The sequence below is a fragment of the Necator americanus genome, chromosome IV (genome assembly GCF_031761385.1).
Source record: "Necator americanus strain Aroian chromosome IV, whole genome shotgun sequence".
Taxonomy (NCBI): domain Eukaryota; kingdom Metazoa; phylum Nematoda; class Chromadorea; order Rhabditida; family Ancylostomatidae; genus Necator; species Necator americanus.
This window is the reverse complement of record NC_087374.1, coordinates 23,159,910-23,178,902: the sequence shown is the minus strand read 5'-3', so window position 1 is coordinate 23,178,902 and position 18,993 is coordinate 23,159,910. Positions and strand designations below refer to the sequence as shown.

At 38.0% G+C, this 18,993-nt stretch overlaps 1 protein-coding gene across 1 annotated transcript in view; it reads left to right on the top strand.

Moving 5' to 3' along the window:
* Positions 1 to 6,287: 6,287 nt before the first annotated feature.
* The window catches only part of RB195_002427 (uncharacterized protein), a gene marked incomplete at both ends in the record, with an annotated part of 69,415 nt that continues 56,709 nt past the window's right edge, over positions 6,288 to 18,993 (top strand). Inside the window, one exon of the mRNA XM_064199685.1 lies at positions 6,288 to 6,365. Coding sequence (XP_064055566.1) covers positions 6,288 to 6,365 — 78 coding nt within the window. The remainder of the gene's footprint in view (positions 6,366 to 18,993) is intronic.

Below are 18,993 nucleotides of genomic sequence, written 5' to 3'. Positions count from 1 at the left end.
TACTATACAAATAACCGACTATTGATTTTTAAATTGTAATCTTGTATTTTTTCCTCAAAGTACTCATACTACATCCGAAGCTGTTCTGCGGTACTCTACACTGCATATCTATTTCTTAATTTATTTCATATAATTAACTCTGATCTCACATGCTGGCAAAATCATGAGTCACTTAAATACTTTATGACAATATGTATATGATAACATCATTAAGGATAATTGTTGCTGTTCATTGACGTCATTTAATGCAGTTTTTCCCAATTTCATCTATGCTACAGAAGTAGACAGAAAGACGAATGTGGTGTGGTTCGTCTCAGATGTGTGTGTGTGTTGGAGAGCATTCCATGGGTTTAATTTCCTCTCGTTTGCGCAACTTGCAGAAGATGATTTCCTCACGATCATTCCATCAAAAATGCGTGCCGCTCATCCTGCTTGGCCGTTTTTAGCGCATTCAGATGCAAACTTCTGAAAATTGTCAGCGAGCTGTACGAAAGTCGCTCTTCTATTTTCTAAGTTACTTCAGTTTCAGCTATCAAATATTGTACCGGATGCCTTTTGCCAATATCTCTATTTTTGTCACTACCTGAACAACAAATATGTCAGTATTCTCGTTTTCGCATAGTGTTGTCTCCTTGCTTTGTTCTCCTCGTTACGGACTTTGAAATCTGCCCGAATTTGACCCAGGAACCGTTATCTCCTGAGGATTAGCAATGGATAGAATATAATTAGATGTGCCGTTACTGGAAGACGACTGGGAAGGTAACGTGTTGGAAACATACATAAGGTGCCCTCCTCGTCCGCATATTGAATGTACAGTTCAAATAAACTTACATGGATTCTTAAAAGCTTCTTACATAGTATTCAGATTGTCTTTGCTCACTGCTCGTCATTGCTATCCAATATTTTCAGATGGTCCCTTTTTTAAATATTATATCTTTTGGATTACTTTTCTCGAAAGGATCGGGTTACTACAGCTTGAAATTAAGATTCCATTATACTCGATCTATTGCCTTCCTTCATCTGATATTTGTTGGAATTTCCTCATGTCTACGTAATGCTTTTTTTTTATCAAGAAATGATTATCTCTTTCAAAATGTTGGCCTCCTTTACTAGGTTTTTATCCCATATCCTTCGATAACATCGAATGTTTTTTCGTTATGTAAACAAAACTTGCTGTGGGTGTAGGTAGACTCTTTTCACTCATTCCGCTACTTCGCATTTTACTCGAAGGTAAAGCACCTGTTTGCTTAGAATAGGATCACATCAACAGATCCTCATAGGCTGAGAGGTGTTGTGCTTCACTTTCGATTCCTATAACAGTGCGCACACTTGCCGGACTTTTTTGTCGATATAGGCGTTCAAAATACAAAAGAAAGGTAAAACGAGAATACTGCTTTTTTGGTTCCTACGGGCATTGTTTTCCCAAATTTCTGCAGATCTATGAAAGCTCATCTAGGAATGTGACTACCATGCTTCGGATCTGTGTGGAGCGGTTTGTGGCACGCTAACTGCGAAAAAGAGTCAGAAATTTCCAACAAGTATTCCAATTTCTCTGTGGGGATAGATAATTTAATTACGTTCTATGGCAAGTGTGTGATTTTCTGGCACAGGCCCTGGTCTATGGACGTATGTATTTTAACAAATGAGTAACAAATAAATAAATAAACGTTAATCTTAGCACTACATCTCTAGCGAGAGAAGTGTGAGCTGATCTCAACAAATTTAAAACTATTGTTATTACTAACTTACTAACTATTGCCTTTGATATCTATTTTTCAAGACAGCGATACAAAATTGAGTACTAATAAAGTAAAATTTATGAGATCTCCAAGTTCATGCGAGAAGTACGCGGAATTAGACCGTAGAATTCCTGATTAATCAGTGTGAAATCGTGTGCAATAAGTATCGTATATTTGCGTAAGTTGTGCTGGAGATCGCCTGGTATTTACTCTACACCCCCGCCGCGAAATGGAAAACGGGTATCTTACCGCGTACAACATCTCCGTTTCTGTTTTTCCCCCTGTTTTCTTCATTGTTTATTTTATATTCTTGAAGGAAAAAAATACTTGCTCCACGTTTTGAAAAGCTCGCAAGAAAATGTTTTCACACGTGATTCCTTTAAATTAGATTAAAATAGATTTAGATTCAGATTTTATCCCGTCATCCTCGTTTCTATTTTCAGCGTCTAACAGGTTTTTTTTTTTGAAATTTTTCTTCGAAGATTTGTTCTCTCCATAAAACCACTGTGACTTGCCCACTGTGAAGTTCCAAGAAAGTTCTTTATAATAACATATGTAGGTTTTTGATTTCATGTGAACCAACGCTTGAGTTAAATTCCGTTCACATGCAAAAATCAATCTCTTTGCTGTTTTTTGGTTGCAAAACCCAAAATACGTGAAAAATTGTGCCCCAGAAAGATAAATAGGAATAGTGAAGAATTATGAATAGGAAATTATGTTCAAGACACAAATTCAGAAGTATGGTTCGTGAAATCGATTTGCATCTTACGATTTGTCACAATTTGCTTCGAAACAGTTAGGCATGCATCCTATTCTGCACCTTCCTATAATGTGCATATTTATTTTTCTAAAGTTATTCCTATATTTTTTTGAAGCAGCAGATCATATCCATACCTACATCATTTTGCCTAACTCATGTGAAATTACGGAGATTTCTTCCATCGTTGGCGGTGCGGTGGAGTGTAGCGGTCAGAATCGAGCGGGGACCCTTGCTAGCAGCACAATTCGTGATAGTCCCACCTCGATCCAAGCCGTGAGCTTCATGTCGTTGTGACCCGACTATAACTATTGCACGTATGTATTTAATCATTATTCAGGTCTTCATTGCTTTGTTCATCAAAATAACGGCATATTGCTAAATCTATCTAATCTAACCTAATATGTTTGTGACATATTAAATTAAAATTTGAGATTAGAATAATTTTCGGAGCTAAATCGTGAAACTTACCTGAAAATTTCGATGTTGGCTTTTCTCTGTAGTGCAAATGGTTTTGGGGAGGCAGTTTGGCAATGTAACAGTGAAAATGGGAAACCTCGGCAACAGATCTAGGAAACAAAAGCATCAGTTTATTCTTTGATACTACCTTTTACTTCTATGAATTTGATAGAAGATGAAACCACCTTATTGTCATTCGTACTGATGCAATACTTTCTTCATCAGGTACTATAGTCGGGTCAAAATGACATGAATCACGAGTGTAGTTGCGGTGCATTTGCGTACGCGCTGGAAATGGCGCGATGGAGGCAGCGCAAATGCTCGCAACGTAAGAAGTAAATCGATTTCACGAACCGTGCTTTTAAATTTTTGTATGTCTTGAACACTTCCTATTCATAGTTTTTTCAGATATTCCTATTTGCCTTTCTGGCGCACAATTTTCCACGTATTTGGAGTTCTGCAAAAAAAAAAAAACTACGAAGAAATTAATTTTTGCATGTGAACGGAATGTGACTCAAGCGTTGGTTCATATGAAACCTAAAACCTATATTGTTATAAAGAACGTTCCTGGAACGTCACAGTGGGCAAGTTACAGTGCTTTTATGGAGAGAACAAATCTCACAAGAAAAATTTCAAAAAAAAAACAGTTAAACACTGAAAATGAAACAAGGATGACGGGATAGAATTTGGATCTAAATCTATTTTAATCTAATTTTAAAGGAACAAGTGTGAAATCATTTTCCTCGCGAGTTCTTTGAAGTATAGAGCAAATATTTTTTCTGGACATGCAGGTGGGTGTTGCCAGCAAGGATTTCACCACGCTCCTAGCCAGCTACGCTCCACCAAAGCGCCTCGAGAGAAGCCGCGTACGCAATTGCGTACTTGTTCATGTCGTTTTGACCCTACTATAGCTTGACAAACAATTTATTTTGAGCGGTTTTGATTCTTCGAAGGCGTAGGCGTGACGAGTTGCCTGGTTATGCAAACTGGCACCTTTAATGCTTTTATGATTTAAGATTCCGAGAGTTGCACCGGATGTGTGGGCCTGAACTGTGTGCTGACTGTGTTAATGAATTCACCTACTGTTTCAAGGAATACACGTTGAGAATTTCACCAAAGCGTTTGACTGCGACTGGACTGATCGGTGGTTCGAAACCGCTCTGAGCCAACCAAGTCTTTCTTCCGTTCTGGGTCGAAAACAAAAGCCAAGAAATCCATTAAAGGCATCACCCCACGAATTAAACGGGATCATAGATTATGGAGAGAATGGTGATTCCGTCCAATTCTTCCTAATTGCCGTGAAAAACGGCCCGGAAGATGCGGCGCGTGCACAAGGCTGGCACGCTCCAATCGAACTCGTTGTAGAAAATAGCGCGCCGGAACGCTCGAAGCCGTATCTTCCGGGCCGTTTTCTACTGCAATTAGGGAGAAATGAACGGAATCACCCTTCTCTCAATAATCTACGATACCGTATACGAATACTCCACCCGAAGTCCGCAGTAGCTCAGATTCGTGGGGTGATGCCTTTAATAAATCTCGAACGATTCTGAACTTAAAGAATTGGTGTATGCCAAGGAGATTGAACAACGCCAGACAATTCGCACTCTCTTCGTTTGTGAATACACTCATGATTCAAAATATTCTCCTTTTATAACATTTTTGACAATAGCGGTTTAAATTTCGTCGTAATTCTCCTGCTTATTTTTTCGTTCTCACTCTTTATTTGCAAATCTTGGACGGCACTTTTCTTTTTTCTATTTCTCTTGAGATTACTCTCCTTGTGATAATGTTTTCTTCAACTTATAGGTTCTTTTCGGCTCCATATTAAATTAATAGTGTTTATTTTTTTTGTATTGGGAACACTCGAGGAATATGTAGCTTTCTATTTTTGTTGTACGACTAGGACGAAACCCTGAATCATGCTACCACGCTTGAACAATCACGCTACTTCTCTTCTTGGCTTCTTGTGTGCGAAGTTCTTTCTGCTTCAGCTATTCTTATCTTTGCAACTTTTTTTTTACTATGGGATCGTTAGAATCTGAAAATATGGAACTTTCTATCTATCACCAGAAGATTTTAAATAAAGATACAGACCCACATTCAGTGGACATTCACATTTTTATCTTGTGTGATCTGGCGGCTTCTCCGCAAAAGATTAGTGTACATGAGTCCTTCGAACTGAAACTTCTGGAGGTCAAAAAGAGAGCAGTCGGTCGCGGTCGCCTCCCAATTACTGCCAAAGAATTAAACTTTCAGGTGTTTTATTGCATACTCGTATGATTTAGAACCTGCTCCATGTAACTGAGTCGGCGGTCTCACTATGTGGAATGCCCACAATTTCCCTCAGACGATTTACGTTTCTGTTCTTTGTTAGTCATTGATATTCTTCCACCAGCTACATGTAATGGTGCTAAAATGAATGGAACTAGGAAAGGGAACCGGATTCAGAGCCTTAGAAGAAACAGCGCTCAGATTGCTTTCAAAGCGGAGTTCCTGAAGCAAATAGTCGCGGTTTAAAATACGCGTGTACGTAGTCTTGCAACTAAGCTGGACGCTGCCGCTCCAGAATCCTACCGACTCGGTGAACTTATCGATGGTGGGGTTACATTACCTCACAGAATGGAGATTTATGTGGTTTCATTTATGGTTTTATGTGTTTATGGTTTTATGTGCAGTATGCGAACGTATTGAATGAAGTAGTGTGAAAATTTGATTTTTTCTGTGAAAAAACAGAAATTCATAGCAATAAAAAGAGGGAGTGCGAAAGAAAGAATTCAGATTTGATATGTCAGATCGCACTTTTATTTACAATTTTTTCTTTGTCTACTGTCTTTGGTGGAAAAAGTAATGTTACAATACCTATAATTGCGCTGAATAGTGTACTACACGCGTATAGGCTTGCTGTGGAAATACCGTTACGGTAACGTTTTACATCATTGACCAATATTTGAGAATTGAAGGTCTTCCTGTTTTCCCTTTCTTTCGGGATCTCACCGTAAAACATTTCTCGATGAAAACAATTCTAACACTATATTCTTACTTGTAAAGTGTGTTTTGTTCATTTATTTGGTATTTTTTTAATCGTCCTTGAAATTGCATATGACTTCACGAGCGCGTTCTGAACTGTCAGAGTTTTTTTCTACTTCTAGTATTTCATAGTCTTTCCTGCTTTTATTCTTTCACTAGATCGTATTGATGATTTACCTTTTATATCAGGTTTTTTGTGAATTCAAGTAATTCGAATTCGTGTTCGCTCAAATTGCAACCGTGCACCGTGATCTGCCTATCTACACTCTGTTGCAGATGATCTACAGAAGACGGTAGAGACCGAAATGAAGTTCAAATCAATTGCGCTGTCTTTGCGTGTATTTGGCGTGCGTCGTGGACTCCTACCATCGTCTCCAGATGTTGTGAGTTTAATTTTTTTTTCTGAGTTTTTCTGGTTTTTTTTTTCAATGCCTGAGTCTACAAAGAGCGAAAAAGTTTGGCAGTTCACCACGAATTTTTTCTTTCTCGTTTAATTTACATGATTGTATGAAATGTATGATGTTGAAAATTAACCATGAGGACACAGAATCTCTCCTAATTTATTAATAAAATCTCTGCTTTCTTCTGTGTTTTGTTTTTTTTAAACTGTTGAACTGCTTTGGTAAAATTCTTTTCAAACTATTATGCTCTGCACGATGTATATAAATAATCTCAATCTTCGCGTCATTTCAATTTTCCATGAATAGTTAATGTTTCTCAGTTTTGTATTGCATTGTGACACTTAATCTATTCGATGATTCCCTAAAATCACAATTCTGTTTTTCTTTTTTTTTCGAGAATAGACCTCCTAAACCTACATACCTACTCCTCATATTCTCTATCAGTTCAGCTGCTCCAACTTTTTTAAATCATAGTTCCGTCACTTTCTTTTTCCTCCTTTTTACCTGTTCCTGCTTTTTTTTGTTTCTGCTGAAAATTACATGTGTTATAAAAGGACTTTAAGAAGGAAAGTAGATTCGAAGAGGAGTTGAGCATAAATTCGCTCGGTGGACGTCGAGAATAGAAGCTCGGAAGTTTCTTACGAGCTCTCATGAATGTTTAAGCACTCAGTGCTGCGAAACCTTAATTCGACGCCCAATTTTACGTCCGAAGTCGCGGCCGAAATGAACATTTCCTGACAGCATCTGACACGTTTGAACGTGTCCTCATCGCGTCAGAAACGCGCTTCAACGCATTTAATGAACTTTTCCGGCGAAACACGACTGGAATTGGAAAACAGTCGGATTTGTACCGCTTCGCCTGTTGCTTCGCTTCGAGCATCCTGGCGCTCCAACTGGCGAAGTCAGCCGCCTTGCGGGTTATCCTGTGGAATCTGCTCCTTGCTATCGGTAATGCTTAGTGTATTCGAGTTATTTTCCATTTTTGAGAAGTTTCTCTTTCTATTTGCTGGAGTTTCGAGTGCTTTCTTCATAGGAAAGTGCGACCGAACATACAGCTGCGTTCGTCTGGATCATTTGTGTTTCTAAAACTTTAAAACACTCAACAACAACTTTAACTCTAAAACTTGACACCCACAAAATCCTATCTTTTACAGCATATGCGAAACATCGCTCAGCTACACCTCAAGATGCTCAAAATCTGATTTCTTCTACAACTATCCAGCGAATGGACAATTTCACAAATTATTTTAGATCTCAAAGGCATGCCTTAAAAGAAATCAAAAACAGGGGCGAATAGGAATCGAATGTTGACTTTTAGTTGCCTTGTGGAAAATATTGGGAGATTTTCAAAATCTTCATTGACAGGGGGAAAAAATTTGCGCAACCGTTACATAGAATTTGGAATTTCAACGAAATTGATGGAATTTTCCCTTTATTCATATTGGTGAGACACGCACAAGCAGCTTCGAGTTAACTCTGTGGAAATATCTTTGAAAATTGCATGCTGCAGTCATCAATTACTGGGTTTCTTTAGTATGCGGCCAATAACTATCTGTAGACGTTTCTTTGAAAATACGTCTCTGTGTAAACTAACAAACACCCGAGTTTATTTGAGCTCACAGTGAACAGTTGTTGGAAAAATTTCCAGTCAGAATCACTTACAAAGACACCAAACTAGTCCAGAAAAACCACAAATGCCTTTTTTCCTGAAAGAAAAGGTGTGAAAGCTTGACAATTTGTGAACTCCTTTCTTTCTTCCGAAGTAAAGCAGTGCCATGCGAATGTGACAACCTGATGAGGTTGGGGAATTCGGTGAGACCGACTGGACTCTGACAGCACAAGGACGCGCCATTACTCGGTGATTAACCCCGATTTAGCGTGCGACTTCTGCGCAATCACAGCTATTTCCTCCCATGTGAGTGTTGTTTTTCCTTAACTACCCCCTCCCCCATTCCCCAGCTAAATGTTTGAACATGCAATGGAACTTTTTGAAACATATTCCACGACTTTGCAAGCTAATAAGAAAACTTGTTATTGGCACTATTTCTTTTGCAGTGAAGAGAGGAAACAGTACTTCCTTTTTCTTCTAATCCTAGAAATTTATAGATTTTCATAAGGTCAATGCAAATACTCAATGTCCTTCAATTTCAAGAATTTGTTTCAAGAAGAACCAAAACGTGACAGCAAACATTGAATATTGTCACTTAATCCTGTCTTCAAATTTTTCCTTTATCTGGAATAATTTCCGGAAGAACCGGACAATGTGGAAACAGGGAAAAAACTAGCTCGTCCACACAATCGTACCGCTCTCTGCTGCATTGTGGATCTCTCATCTTCACACCTATAAATTGCTTCGCACCCAAAACATATTTCTTATTCGTAGAGTTTTCTTAGCGCATCCAGCAGAACCGATACAAGTGAAGGAATTTTGAACCGGTTCCGTTGGATATTTTGATATTTGCGCCATTTTCACCTTACGAGGCTAAAGTTTCTTTCTATTCCGTTTCGGAAAAGATTTAGCACTAAGAAATCTGCAGGACTTCATATCTAGCAAAAAAATAAAAACATGATTAGTACCTTAAGCAATACACTTGTAAATTTTTTTAGTTTATTTGTTATTGAAATATAATCATTACTCATATTTTTAACATCCTTTGTCCTTTTCTCGTGTAATTACCATTGCTATGTAAAAATGTTAACCTTTCCCAGATTAATCTAATCTTAAGGACGTTGATTTAGCTCCTCAAATAACCTTTAAGAAAACTATTTTGCATAGAATTATGTACCAAGAATATTCGCACTAAAACTGTCCACAACACCTCTGGAAAACGGCCTACACATCTAGGGATGAGGAATTTTGTTACTCACTCAACGTTTCGAACTATGCCAGACGAGCAGGCGAGCGCTACCTGAAAAGACCAGCGGCGCTTGGGGTTGGAGTTAAATCACAACGTAGGATTTGTGTGCTCTAATAAAAAAACTATTAACCCTGGGATGAAGACACTCTTTCTATTTTGTGAATACAGGAAAAAAATGTGGAAAAATCTTGGCTGAACTATTACTGTGTAAGGTATCATCCATTTCTAAATCCATCATATCTTCTCAACCGTCCTTACTTAATTTTTAAGGTTTTAAGGCTTGAAAAAGTTGAGTTAAACTCTGAATAACTGGACCATGAAATACTATTTTCGTTCTTTGAGCGTTAGTCTAGCGCTTTTACTTTTTGCGGGCAGTGACGTAGAGAGATGACGTAGAGGGAAACACTTTAGTCAGTGTAGGTTCCACTTTTGCGCCATGTGGGCGTATAACGGCAAAAAATCCTTCTTTATATAAGGGCCTCTGCAAAGCCGATGATGGAACGTTACCGTTTCTCCAAGCCGTTCCCCGCACACGTTTTACGAACGGTTGGACGAACGTCTGCCGCTGCAAGGACAGCATCTGGCGTCGGACAGACGTCAGAAGCTGGCGAACCTACAAGGGTGCCTGTTGATCGAACGTCTATGCATCATAAGTGCATCTTTACTGTACTGTTTATACTCCAAAACATTACAGAACTCATATTTCCAGTTCACATAGCTTTTCCTTTCAGAAATTTGTATTCTCTGTGAGTCTTCAAACTCAAATTCTTCAAACAGCTTGAAAGACAAAGACGATTCTTGCTGAATATGACTTTTGCAGTGCTTACGCACCGTTGATTCACAACTGCGTTCTGCCCATCTTTGTTTTCTTATCATTTTTCCTTTTATGACACTTTTCTGAATCGTCTTTGGCAGTTTTATGTCTCTCGTTTCATCCGAAAAAAATTCCTGCCACCGCTGTGTCTGCATCTTTCGCTAACTCTCTTGAAAATTTGTCAATGTTTCCCCTTCGCCTAGTCATTCCCTCTTCAAACATTTTATGCACTCACAAAATATCTTTTCCTTGAGTTCCTTTCTTTTGTAAAATCACTCTACTATGCTGGCGGTTCTGCTCGTGAGGCTCTTACTTTCCATTAATCTTAGTCATTTTTTTTCCTATGTTCTTGAGAACATCACATGTATGGACGCCCTTCATTTTTGAAATTCCTTTTTCTCATAATTTTCTTTAGTCCTCTAGTTAGTTTAAGACTTTGAAAATGAACTCCTCACACTCAGAAATTCGGAATCTCAGAACATCTCACTTGTCTTCTTCCTATAGTGCTTAAAATACTTTGTTATCTGCCCTATTTCTTCTTTCTTCATTCCCTTTACTTTTACGTTACTTTTACATTTACTTTTTCTAAATTTATCTTTTTCTAACGTAGAAAATAATTTTCCTTATTGCTTTCTGCGATTTTATATTACTTGTCCACTATTAAAACATTATAATAACATTAGATAAACTAAAAATGTCTGGGTGTTTTCGCTAGTTGTCTTCACTGAAACATATCTGATTGTGTAAACATCACATCGGATTATACGTACTATACACCGATTTCAAGGTGACACTACAAGAACAAAAACGGAAAAAGAAAGTGGTCCAATCGCGGAGCGCCGGCTCAAAAGATCGTCAAGCCAAGAAGGTTTTGGTGCGAGTTTGGTGAGATTGAAAGGGAAACATCCACTATGAGTTCCTCCCATCGGCCCAAACACTCAATTCGCACTTCTTTTGTCAGTAACTGATCAGATTGAAGCTGGCAGTCGACCAGAAGCGGCCAGAATTGGGCAGCAGGAAAGGTGCTGTGTTCCATCAAGATTTCGCCAGGGAGCAACATTTTTTACGAGCTCCGAGAGCTTGGATGGGAGGATCTTTCGTATCCATTTGCGGAGGCTCGTGAAAACGACGTGGTCAAGTTTTGTGCCAATAAAGACGAGGACTTATTCGATTGCGGAATTATGAAAGTCCCATCAAAATAAACAAAAGTTATCCAACAAAACGGCGCAAATTTGATCTAAATCGGTTACTCATAACTCTGTTGATTTCATCGCCGAAATAAAGCGAAAAAAAAAACGCTCAAAACTTTTTACTCCACCCAATATTATTTGACATAATTTGTACTTTCGCCCTCACATATGCTCTTAAACCAACTTGTTTTTCCATTCCTAGCAGGTTTATCGCAGTGCGATCTTCGGTTCGAACATCACTACGCTGTGATTAAACGATTTGAGCTCTTAGTCAAGACAGAACGCTTGCGACGATAAAAATTGCAGCAAAGGATTTATCCAAATGTTTTTTAATCTCCAGTAGTAAATATTTCTGCTTGTTTGCTTACTTGTCTGCTTATGCTCGCTACGGATATTATCACACTCGCAAGAGGATAGCCGCTGCATTACTGTATGGCTTACGATCACTCTGATAGCTTACTTCCGTGCTTTTTTTCTCGTTGGCACAAATATTTCAAATAAGCTCGTTGTTTTGATTAAGTTAATTATCTGTTTCATCTTTCTATGACAAGATAGAAGATAAAGAACTAAGTAAACAAACAAGTTATTAAATAAGTTGGTAAATTTTTGCACCACTGCAGTAAGTCATATGTCATCGCTTCTCTTTTTTTGCATCTTGTTGCTACGTTGCCCTCTTTTCCTATTTTTACCCAACTTTTTCTTCAAATGTAACATTTCATGGAAATGCAATATGCATTTCTCTCCGAACGTCATCTTGTTCAGTATGATGCTATTTTGTGATGTCGTGCATGACGACCCGATCCTGAAATTATCGGAAATAGCCAATTCCGCCTGTGAACACTCGCAATCACAATCGAAATCGATTTCTGGACATTTTCACGTTGCCATGCCATGGCGTTATGTTCCGCCTTTCTTCTTTCCAATAAATCATCGTTGTTTTGTTTTTCGATCATGTAACAGTGTCTGACTTTATAGTTTCGTGTATGTTTCTCGTTCGTTGGTGGTTCCTGATGCTGTTGGTCGCCGAGACCTCATCATTTGCTCCATCAACATCAGTCGAGAACAACAAGAAGGAACGAGATCCGCCCAGCTGATGAGATGGCAATGCATCAGCACGGACGAGATTCCTCCGACCACTGGAACCATTGGCTAGCATTCCATTCGATTATAGGGGTGTTAGTATATAGTTTATTGTGGGATGGCTTCATACTTCTCTGAGATCGCTCCACTTTTTCCGCTATTATCCGAACAAACTGCTTCTTTGTGGTACGGATCCTGCCGCGAAATCGTCCGCGTAGTTCACTGTGGTATTTCATGCTTCTCTTTTCTTCGCGTTCTCTGAACGGACTTTTTGGATCGCTGTTTGCTGAATTACTGCATATTTACTTATTTATTTCCTTAGACTAATATGGAATGATATCTTAGTATCTGATGATATCTCTTGATTTCATGGCTTGAAATTAAATAGCCGGTTTTTTTGAGGTAGAAAGCGGTGAACTGGAAAATTATTTCTCTGAAAAGTGTAGTTTTCACCTGCCCCGTTCTGCTTGCGTTGTAATTATTTCCACACTTTGTGAAATTGTAGAGTAGCCACCTCTTCGTTGTTTGCTTCAAAACCAAAGTAAAAAATAAACTTAAAATAGTAAGATAGTAATAAATATTAGAATTAAGGTTAAGTACTGGAAATAGAATCAGTCTCAAGCAGTTTTTTTACCCACTAGTTCACCTATTATTCTATTGTCGAAAGTTTATTTTTGTGTCGAGGGAATAGTTGGGATTTTGGTTAGATATAACTTTATGTAAATAAATCTTATGCTCCCCTTAATGTACAGGTCAAATTTCTTTCATGTTTCGACGCCAGTCGCTCGCTTTCACCAGTTCCATTCCCAAAATCACTATCCACTCTTTTTTTAGAACCTTGTGCAGAAATTCAAAATATTTGCGAAAAGGTTTTCAACCCGTTTTCGGGAACGCAAACCACACTGGATGTTCTGCCCGCATCAGTGAGCAAACGACCGCAATGCGATAAAAAGGTGACGTTGGAAAAATTACTCTATCGATTCTGATGGATACGATCGTGCTATAAACAATAATAATCTTTCCTTAGGCGCCTTTCATTTTTGATTGACACCTTTTTGTTATGTTTCCAATTTTTATTGAGTAGCTTTTTTCTGAACAGAAGCTTGTACCATGAACTTTCGTCAGAGACGCCCCTTTTTTGCTCGTTCATCCAGTTTCTCGAGTCTCAAATGCTTCAAAACAGTAATAATAATAATAGCAAGGGAAGCCTCAATAGATTGGTGCAACAACCTATCCAGCCAAGGTGCCTATTTTCTGTTCATTTCATTCGAAATAGCAAGTGAAGGATCATAATGGTTTGTAGATTGCCAAGCCCAATCCGTAATTCTCTATTCACGGACGTACATAATTCTCTCAGCTTCGTTGGGAACATTATTACCTTGTGTTATTCTATCTGCGAATGCGAGCAATTTAATGATTTGTATACAAATTGATTGATTTATTTTTGGTTACTACTCCGCCCATGTGTTAGAAATAAACATTGTCCCTGTCATCTTTTGTAGTTTCACGTCAATTGTTTTATATTATTATGGGTTCTACGGTCTGTTAATCCAACAAGAAGCTGAGGTAGTGCAAAAAATGTACTCATCCTTTCTTTCTTGCTTTGCTTCAAAATTATGCATATTCACCTCCATCAACGTGCTTCTACACTTATTTGACCACTGTAAAGTGAGAAGTGGACTCTTCTATAATATGTACGACCGACTCCTTCCTGTGACATTTGCAGCGCGCTATAAACGTAGAAATGGTTGCGTAGCATTTAGAAACATATGTTGAACATTTTTCGTTGTTTTCACATCGTAAAAGTGTCACAAGATTGGCAATGGCAATACAATAAACTCTATTCGGTCATGTATTTGCTTTGTGTAGACGAACTGGTTTGTTGATTGGGAACAAACCAGAACCGGCTGGTTTTTGTTCGACCTCAAATGTATCCACAGGTTCGCCACACTGTGCCATCGTGTTTTCATGGTTTTCGTGTATGCAATACCGTATTGGGATTATTTTGCTGTCACATCCAGATTATTGTTTATCTTGAAGGTTTTTCATTCTGAAGTACTCAAATCGTATAAATGTCTCTCAACGGTTGTCATCCATCTTTTTACATACTTTACAAATTATTTCTTCCATTTGGTTTTTTCCGTTGGTTTGCTGTCCACAGCTCACCATCACTTCCTCCAGATCATATTTTATTATGAATCTGAAAGAGTGTTTGCATTTTCCTACTTTTTTCACTTCGCAACCAACTACTTAATGCGGCCGCAGTGCTGAAATCACAGGAAGGATGTTATCGGTCTTGGATAAGATTTGCCTAGTTCTTGGATAAAGGAACACTATCCAAACTAGTTAAAAACGTCTAAGAACGCTAAAGATGATTGGATCTTAACTAACCAAAATATGAAAGTTGTTTATTTTCCAACGAGTTTTAATTGACATAAATAGCCCCCAGCCATAGACTGATAATAATCCCGAGTCTTCGAAGCAAAATTTTTCAGAATTATTGAGAGACCTGATCTTTTTTATCTTTTTCATTAAACAGATGACCTTTTATCAATTTCTCAACTGTTCATAAAAGCGGGTTACGTTGAAACACCTTTCTTTTCTGTTTGGAAATTGAGGTTTTGACACAAGACGATGTGCACAAAGATTTAAATTAGTGTTTCAAACCAGGTTTAAATTGGAGTTTCACATGTTAGTACTGTATTCAATAATTTTTATATTACTCCTACGAGAAGTTTTCTCTCGGAGTTGGAATTATTGCCGAGTACTTGTTTACTTTTTCTCTCAAATCAGTCTCGACCTCATAACGCACTTAGTTTTATTAGTCGTTCTTTATTTTGCTTCTTTTCTCATTTTACTTGAATTGATAGGATTTTTTCCTTCATCCTGTCTCCCCGCTAATTTTTATGTCATGTCATTTTAGAGCTTTTTTTTAAGCGGAACTAGATGAGAGGTTGCTTTGTTGTATCTTTGTGCGATCATATGATTACCTAAAAAATGTACATATGTTGGCTTTTTCTTGCTACCAATTGCACAATGACATGACAACTCGTCCGATAGGAGCGCAACTCCGCCTCTGTCATCAAAAAAGGTCTGTAAGAACATTTCTCTTTTCATCCTTTTTAAATCTCCTGGATCCTCTTTAGAATCTCTTTAGTGCGAAGTGGGCAGAAAAAATGGAAGAGAAATTTTTCTAACTCCTGGTGTAGCTCTACGAATATTCCTCTGGATAGAGTCCAGTTTGTAGCTAAACTCAAATGTCATTCTAGAGCTCATTATTGACTGGAGATTGGAGTGAACTTCCTTTTTTACTGCTCTTTTATAGTTCTTTTTACGTGCAACGTACAGCCTATTCGAGTGTTCACTGTAAATTCCCAGTTAAAACCTTTTATTGAGTCGCTGTTGTCGGCGAAGCTGGCACCCTGACGACTAAGGACAACTGTCGCTTGTTATGTGTTTCGCACCGAAGAGAACACATCGCCTTCTTCGTAGTTAACGTCACGCTCACCTGGTTTTGAATTTCCAGTTGTCAGGACAGCCCGATTCGCATTCACACCCGCGATACGTTGACCTTCTTTCACCTTACAGTCTGATTACTAAGTACAAGCGTAGAGTAAAAGCTGTTCGGGTGACTCCTCTTCGTTCACAAACTCGCTTGGCTATTCATTGTTACTTTTGCGTCGAATAGTTGTGTAAGCAACGTTTACGTTCACTTCAACGTTCACTTACTTTTGGATGCACAGTCGTGAGCTGAACTCACACTCAGCGGGACTGATCTTTGAAATGGTAGAGTTTTCCCGTTCTAGATTTCAGCATATCTCTCCTAAATTTATGGATTCATTCGGAAAACTCAACTTTAAAACATTAACTTTTCGAAATCATCTTTTCTAGATGAGGTGCTTAGCGGAGTATCTTATCTTCACATGAATGCTGCACTGGTTTGATGAAAAATTTCTGCAAAGAATTGAACAACTTCTTTTGTCCTTGACGTTTTCCAAAAATTTGCAATTCTTTAAGCCATTCTTTCGTTCCGTTCCTAGAAAATGTCGTTTCCGTTTTTGAATCGCTCCCCAGTAATTGGCTGCGCTCCTCATTTCCATAGTCATTTTTTCGATCTGTTCTCGTTTGGTTCCAGACATTATGTAGTTTAGCTCTTCCGACCGACTTTACACGTTTTCAAAACTTTGATGCTTAAAAATTCCTTGACAATTTAATTGACTTCATGTTAATTTCAGAGAAAGGCTGTATCTTTTTTTGCTAATCTAGAGGAAATTTCCTCTCTTTTGGAAAAAGAAATATAGAATGCAACGTAATAAATTTGCAATGTTTGCAATTTAACGTTTTTCTCCGCCACCTATGTGCTTCCTTCAACTGTGTCCAATTTCTAAAGAAAAACGCGTATTGTGAATGTCCAGAACGTTGTATGATTACTACTAAGAGTACCGAGGTAATAACAAATATAATGTTACAAAAAGTTTAAAATTACCCTAACAGCAGCGCTTTTCCCATCTGAGCTGGTTTTTTTTTGTATAGTGAGTAAGCATCACGAGGATTTTTTTTTGAAAGACATGTTTCACATTACTTGATGTTTTGTTTTTTTTTATCCTGGTGCGTTCCAAGGATTTCTATGAGTCTATGATTTGACTTTTTATTAGAATTGCTCCTAAAGATAGCCCAAAATTATTGAAAAAAAAACATGCAGCTTTTTATGTTTTAGTAAAAACGAAGAGTTGTGAAGTGCCTGCTAATAACATTTTGGACTACCATGAACCTGTGCAAAATTTTCTGCAGACAATTTTTCATTCGGCTTCTGTGGGTAATCCATTTATCACTTCTTCTATGAGCTTGTCATGAAGGTACTAAGTGCACATCCTGAATCCCAATCCTAGGCTAAGGAAATCCCGTGATTTAGTGCAATCCATTAGGATAGGGATACTGTAGGCATCGATATTTTCATAACGGATTGCGAATCAATTAATGGGCAGTTATAGAATAGAAGCAAAGTATTTCACTTTTTTTTGGGAATTTCTTTGCCAAACATCCAGACATTTGTCTACCTGATGTCTTTTCATGATTCCATCTTGGTGCTAGAACCATCCGTTGAAAGACAGTATCTGAAATACGATTAATGCGAGCAGTTTTTTCAGCAGGGTAGCTTTTCTATACTCGCGATGCGATGGGCTATTCGTATTCTGGGCGCAGTATTCCCATAGCTCCCTCGGTTCTCGAAAACCGCCCTTCGTTTGTTCATCTATAATGCAAAGTGTACTCAACGCACCTTTTGCCTGCTGCCTATTCTCTTTTGAATACGACAAGTGCCGAATTTGTATGCTTCGCTATGCAATTTCATTTACCGTCAAGAAGGGAACTTGCCTCGTTGACGACGTTCTTCTTAGCATGTTTACAGGACTCGAATCTAGTATTCCCTATGAAATAAACGATTTTCAGCTGCGTGCTCACCAAACCAACTCGCTGCTTTTCTAATATGCCTCCTTTCTCATCGTGTTTGTGGGGACAAATGAGGAGGACCTTGCTTTGTTTCTTCTTCACCCAGCATCATATGAGGACTTGCTTACTACGATCTAATTCCCGTTTACAAATCGTATTTTTATGAACGGTATTTTCACACATTCAAATCTCTCACTGCTCCATTGGATACGATTGAATAAATGGGCGTTTAGTGTATTTTGTTTACGTCGACGTTTCTCTAAGCAACTACTTGAAAAAAGTTTCTGTTAAGTTCATGTTAACGTGGTAAATCTTGTTTTTTCATATATTTGCGTACAGCAAATCCTTTGTGTCAAAAATACCTCAAGCTGCACTCTCCTTCCGTTGTATTAATGTATCATTTATAACAATATTTTATTATTCGGTTTCGCGAAATTTGTACGGGTGAAGATTCTTATAAGTTCTAGAGTCTGCGTTTTAGTTTTTTTTTCCTTTTCCTCTTTTTTCCTCTGAAAAGATATGCAGAAATATTTATTTAAGATTCAGAGAAATATCTTACTCATAGATTACACGAATAAACCGGTATAAGTTTATTTTCGCTTGACTGATAACCATGTACTTTTGAATCTTTCGCTTTAGGACCTTCCCTGCAGTATTTACATTCACACTACATTGTAGGTGTCGTAGCTGCTATGGAGAGGAACGGTTCTAAGTAAATTAGACCAATTAGTGCTCAGCCCCGAAGCTCGAACTCTGTGCAACTTCCCAACAAATTCAAGCTAAGTACAGAACTCTCCGATCATTGGAATAAAAATCATGTAATTTCTAGAAGTCAGTTATTTTTTTAGAAAATCTGAGAACCAAAATATTTTGTGTATTTTATTCGGCAAAATCGTTTGATCGTTCGTGTCGATTTGCTACATTTTTCGTCAGCAACTCTGGAAAAACATTGCTCTAGATGATCAGTCTTGTAGAAAGAGAAAAATCTCTGCTAAATCTCATCCTGCGTTCGCAATGACGATACGTCTTGATTTTACCTTTTCGGAGATTTCTTCTTATTTTTTTACTCATTTTTTTCTAATATATACAGTTCCTTCTCATTGAAGATTAATTTCGAGACCTGTCTGCAATTAGTCCGTTTCAGTTTAAAAATAGGAATCGTCAACGATGACATCATTGACAGCCTTCACCACAGCATTGCGCTGAAATCCTTAAAAGGA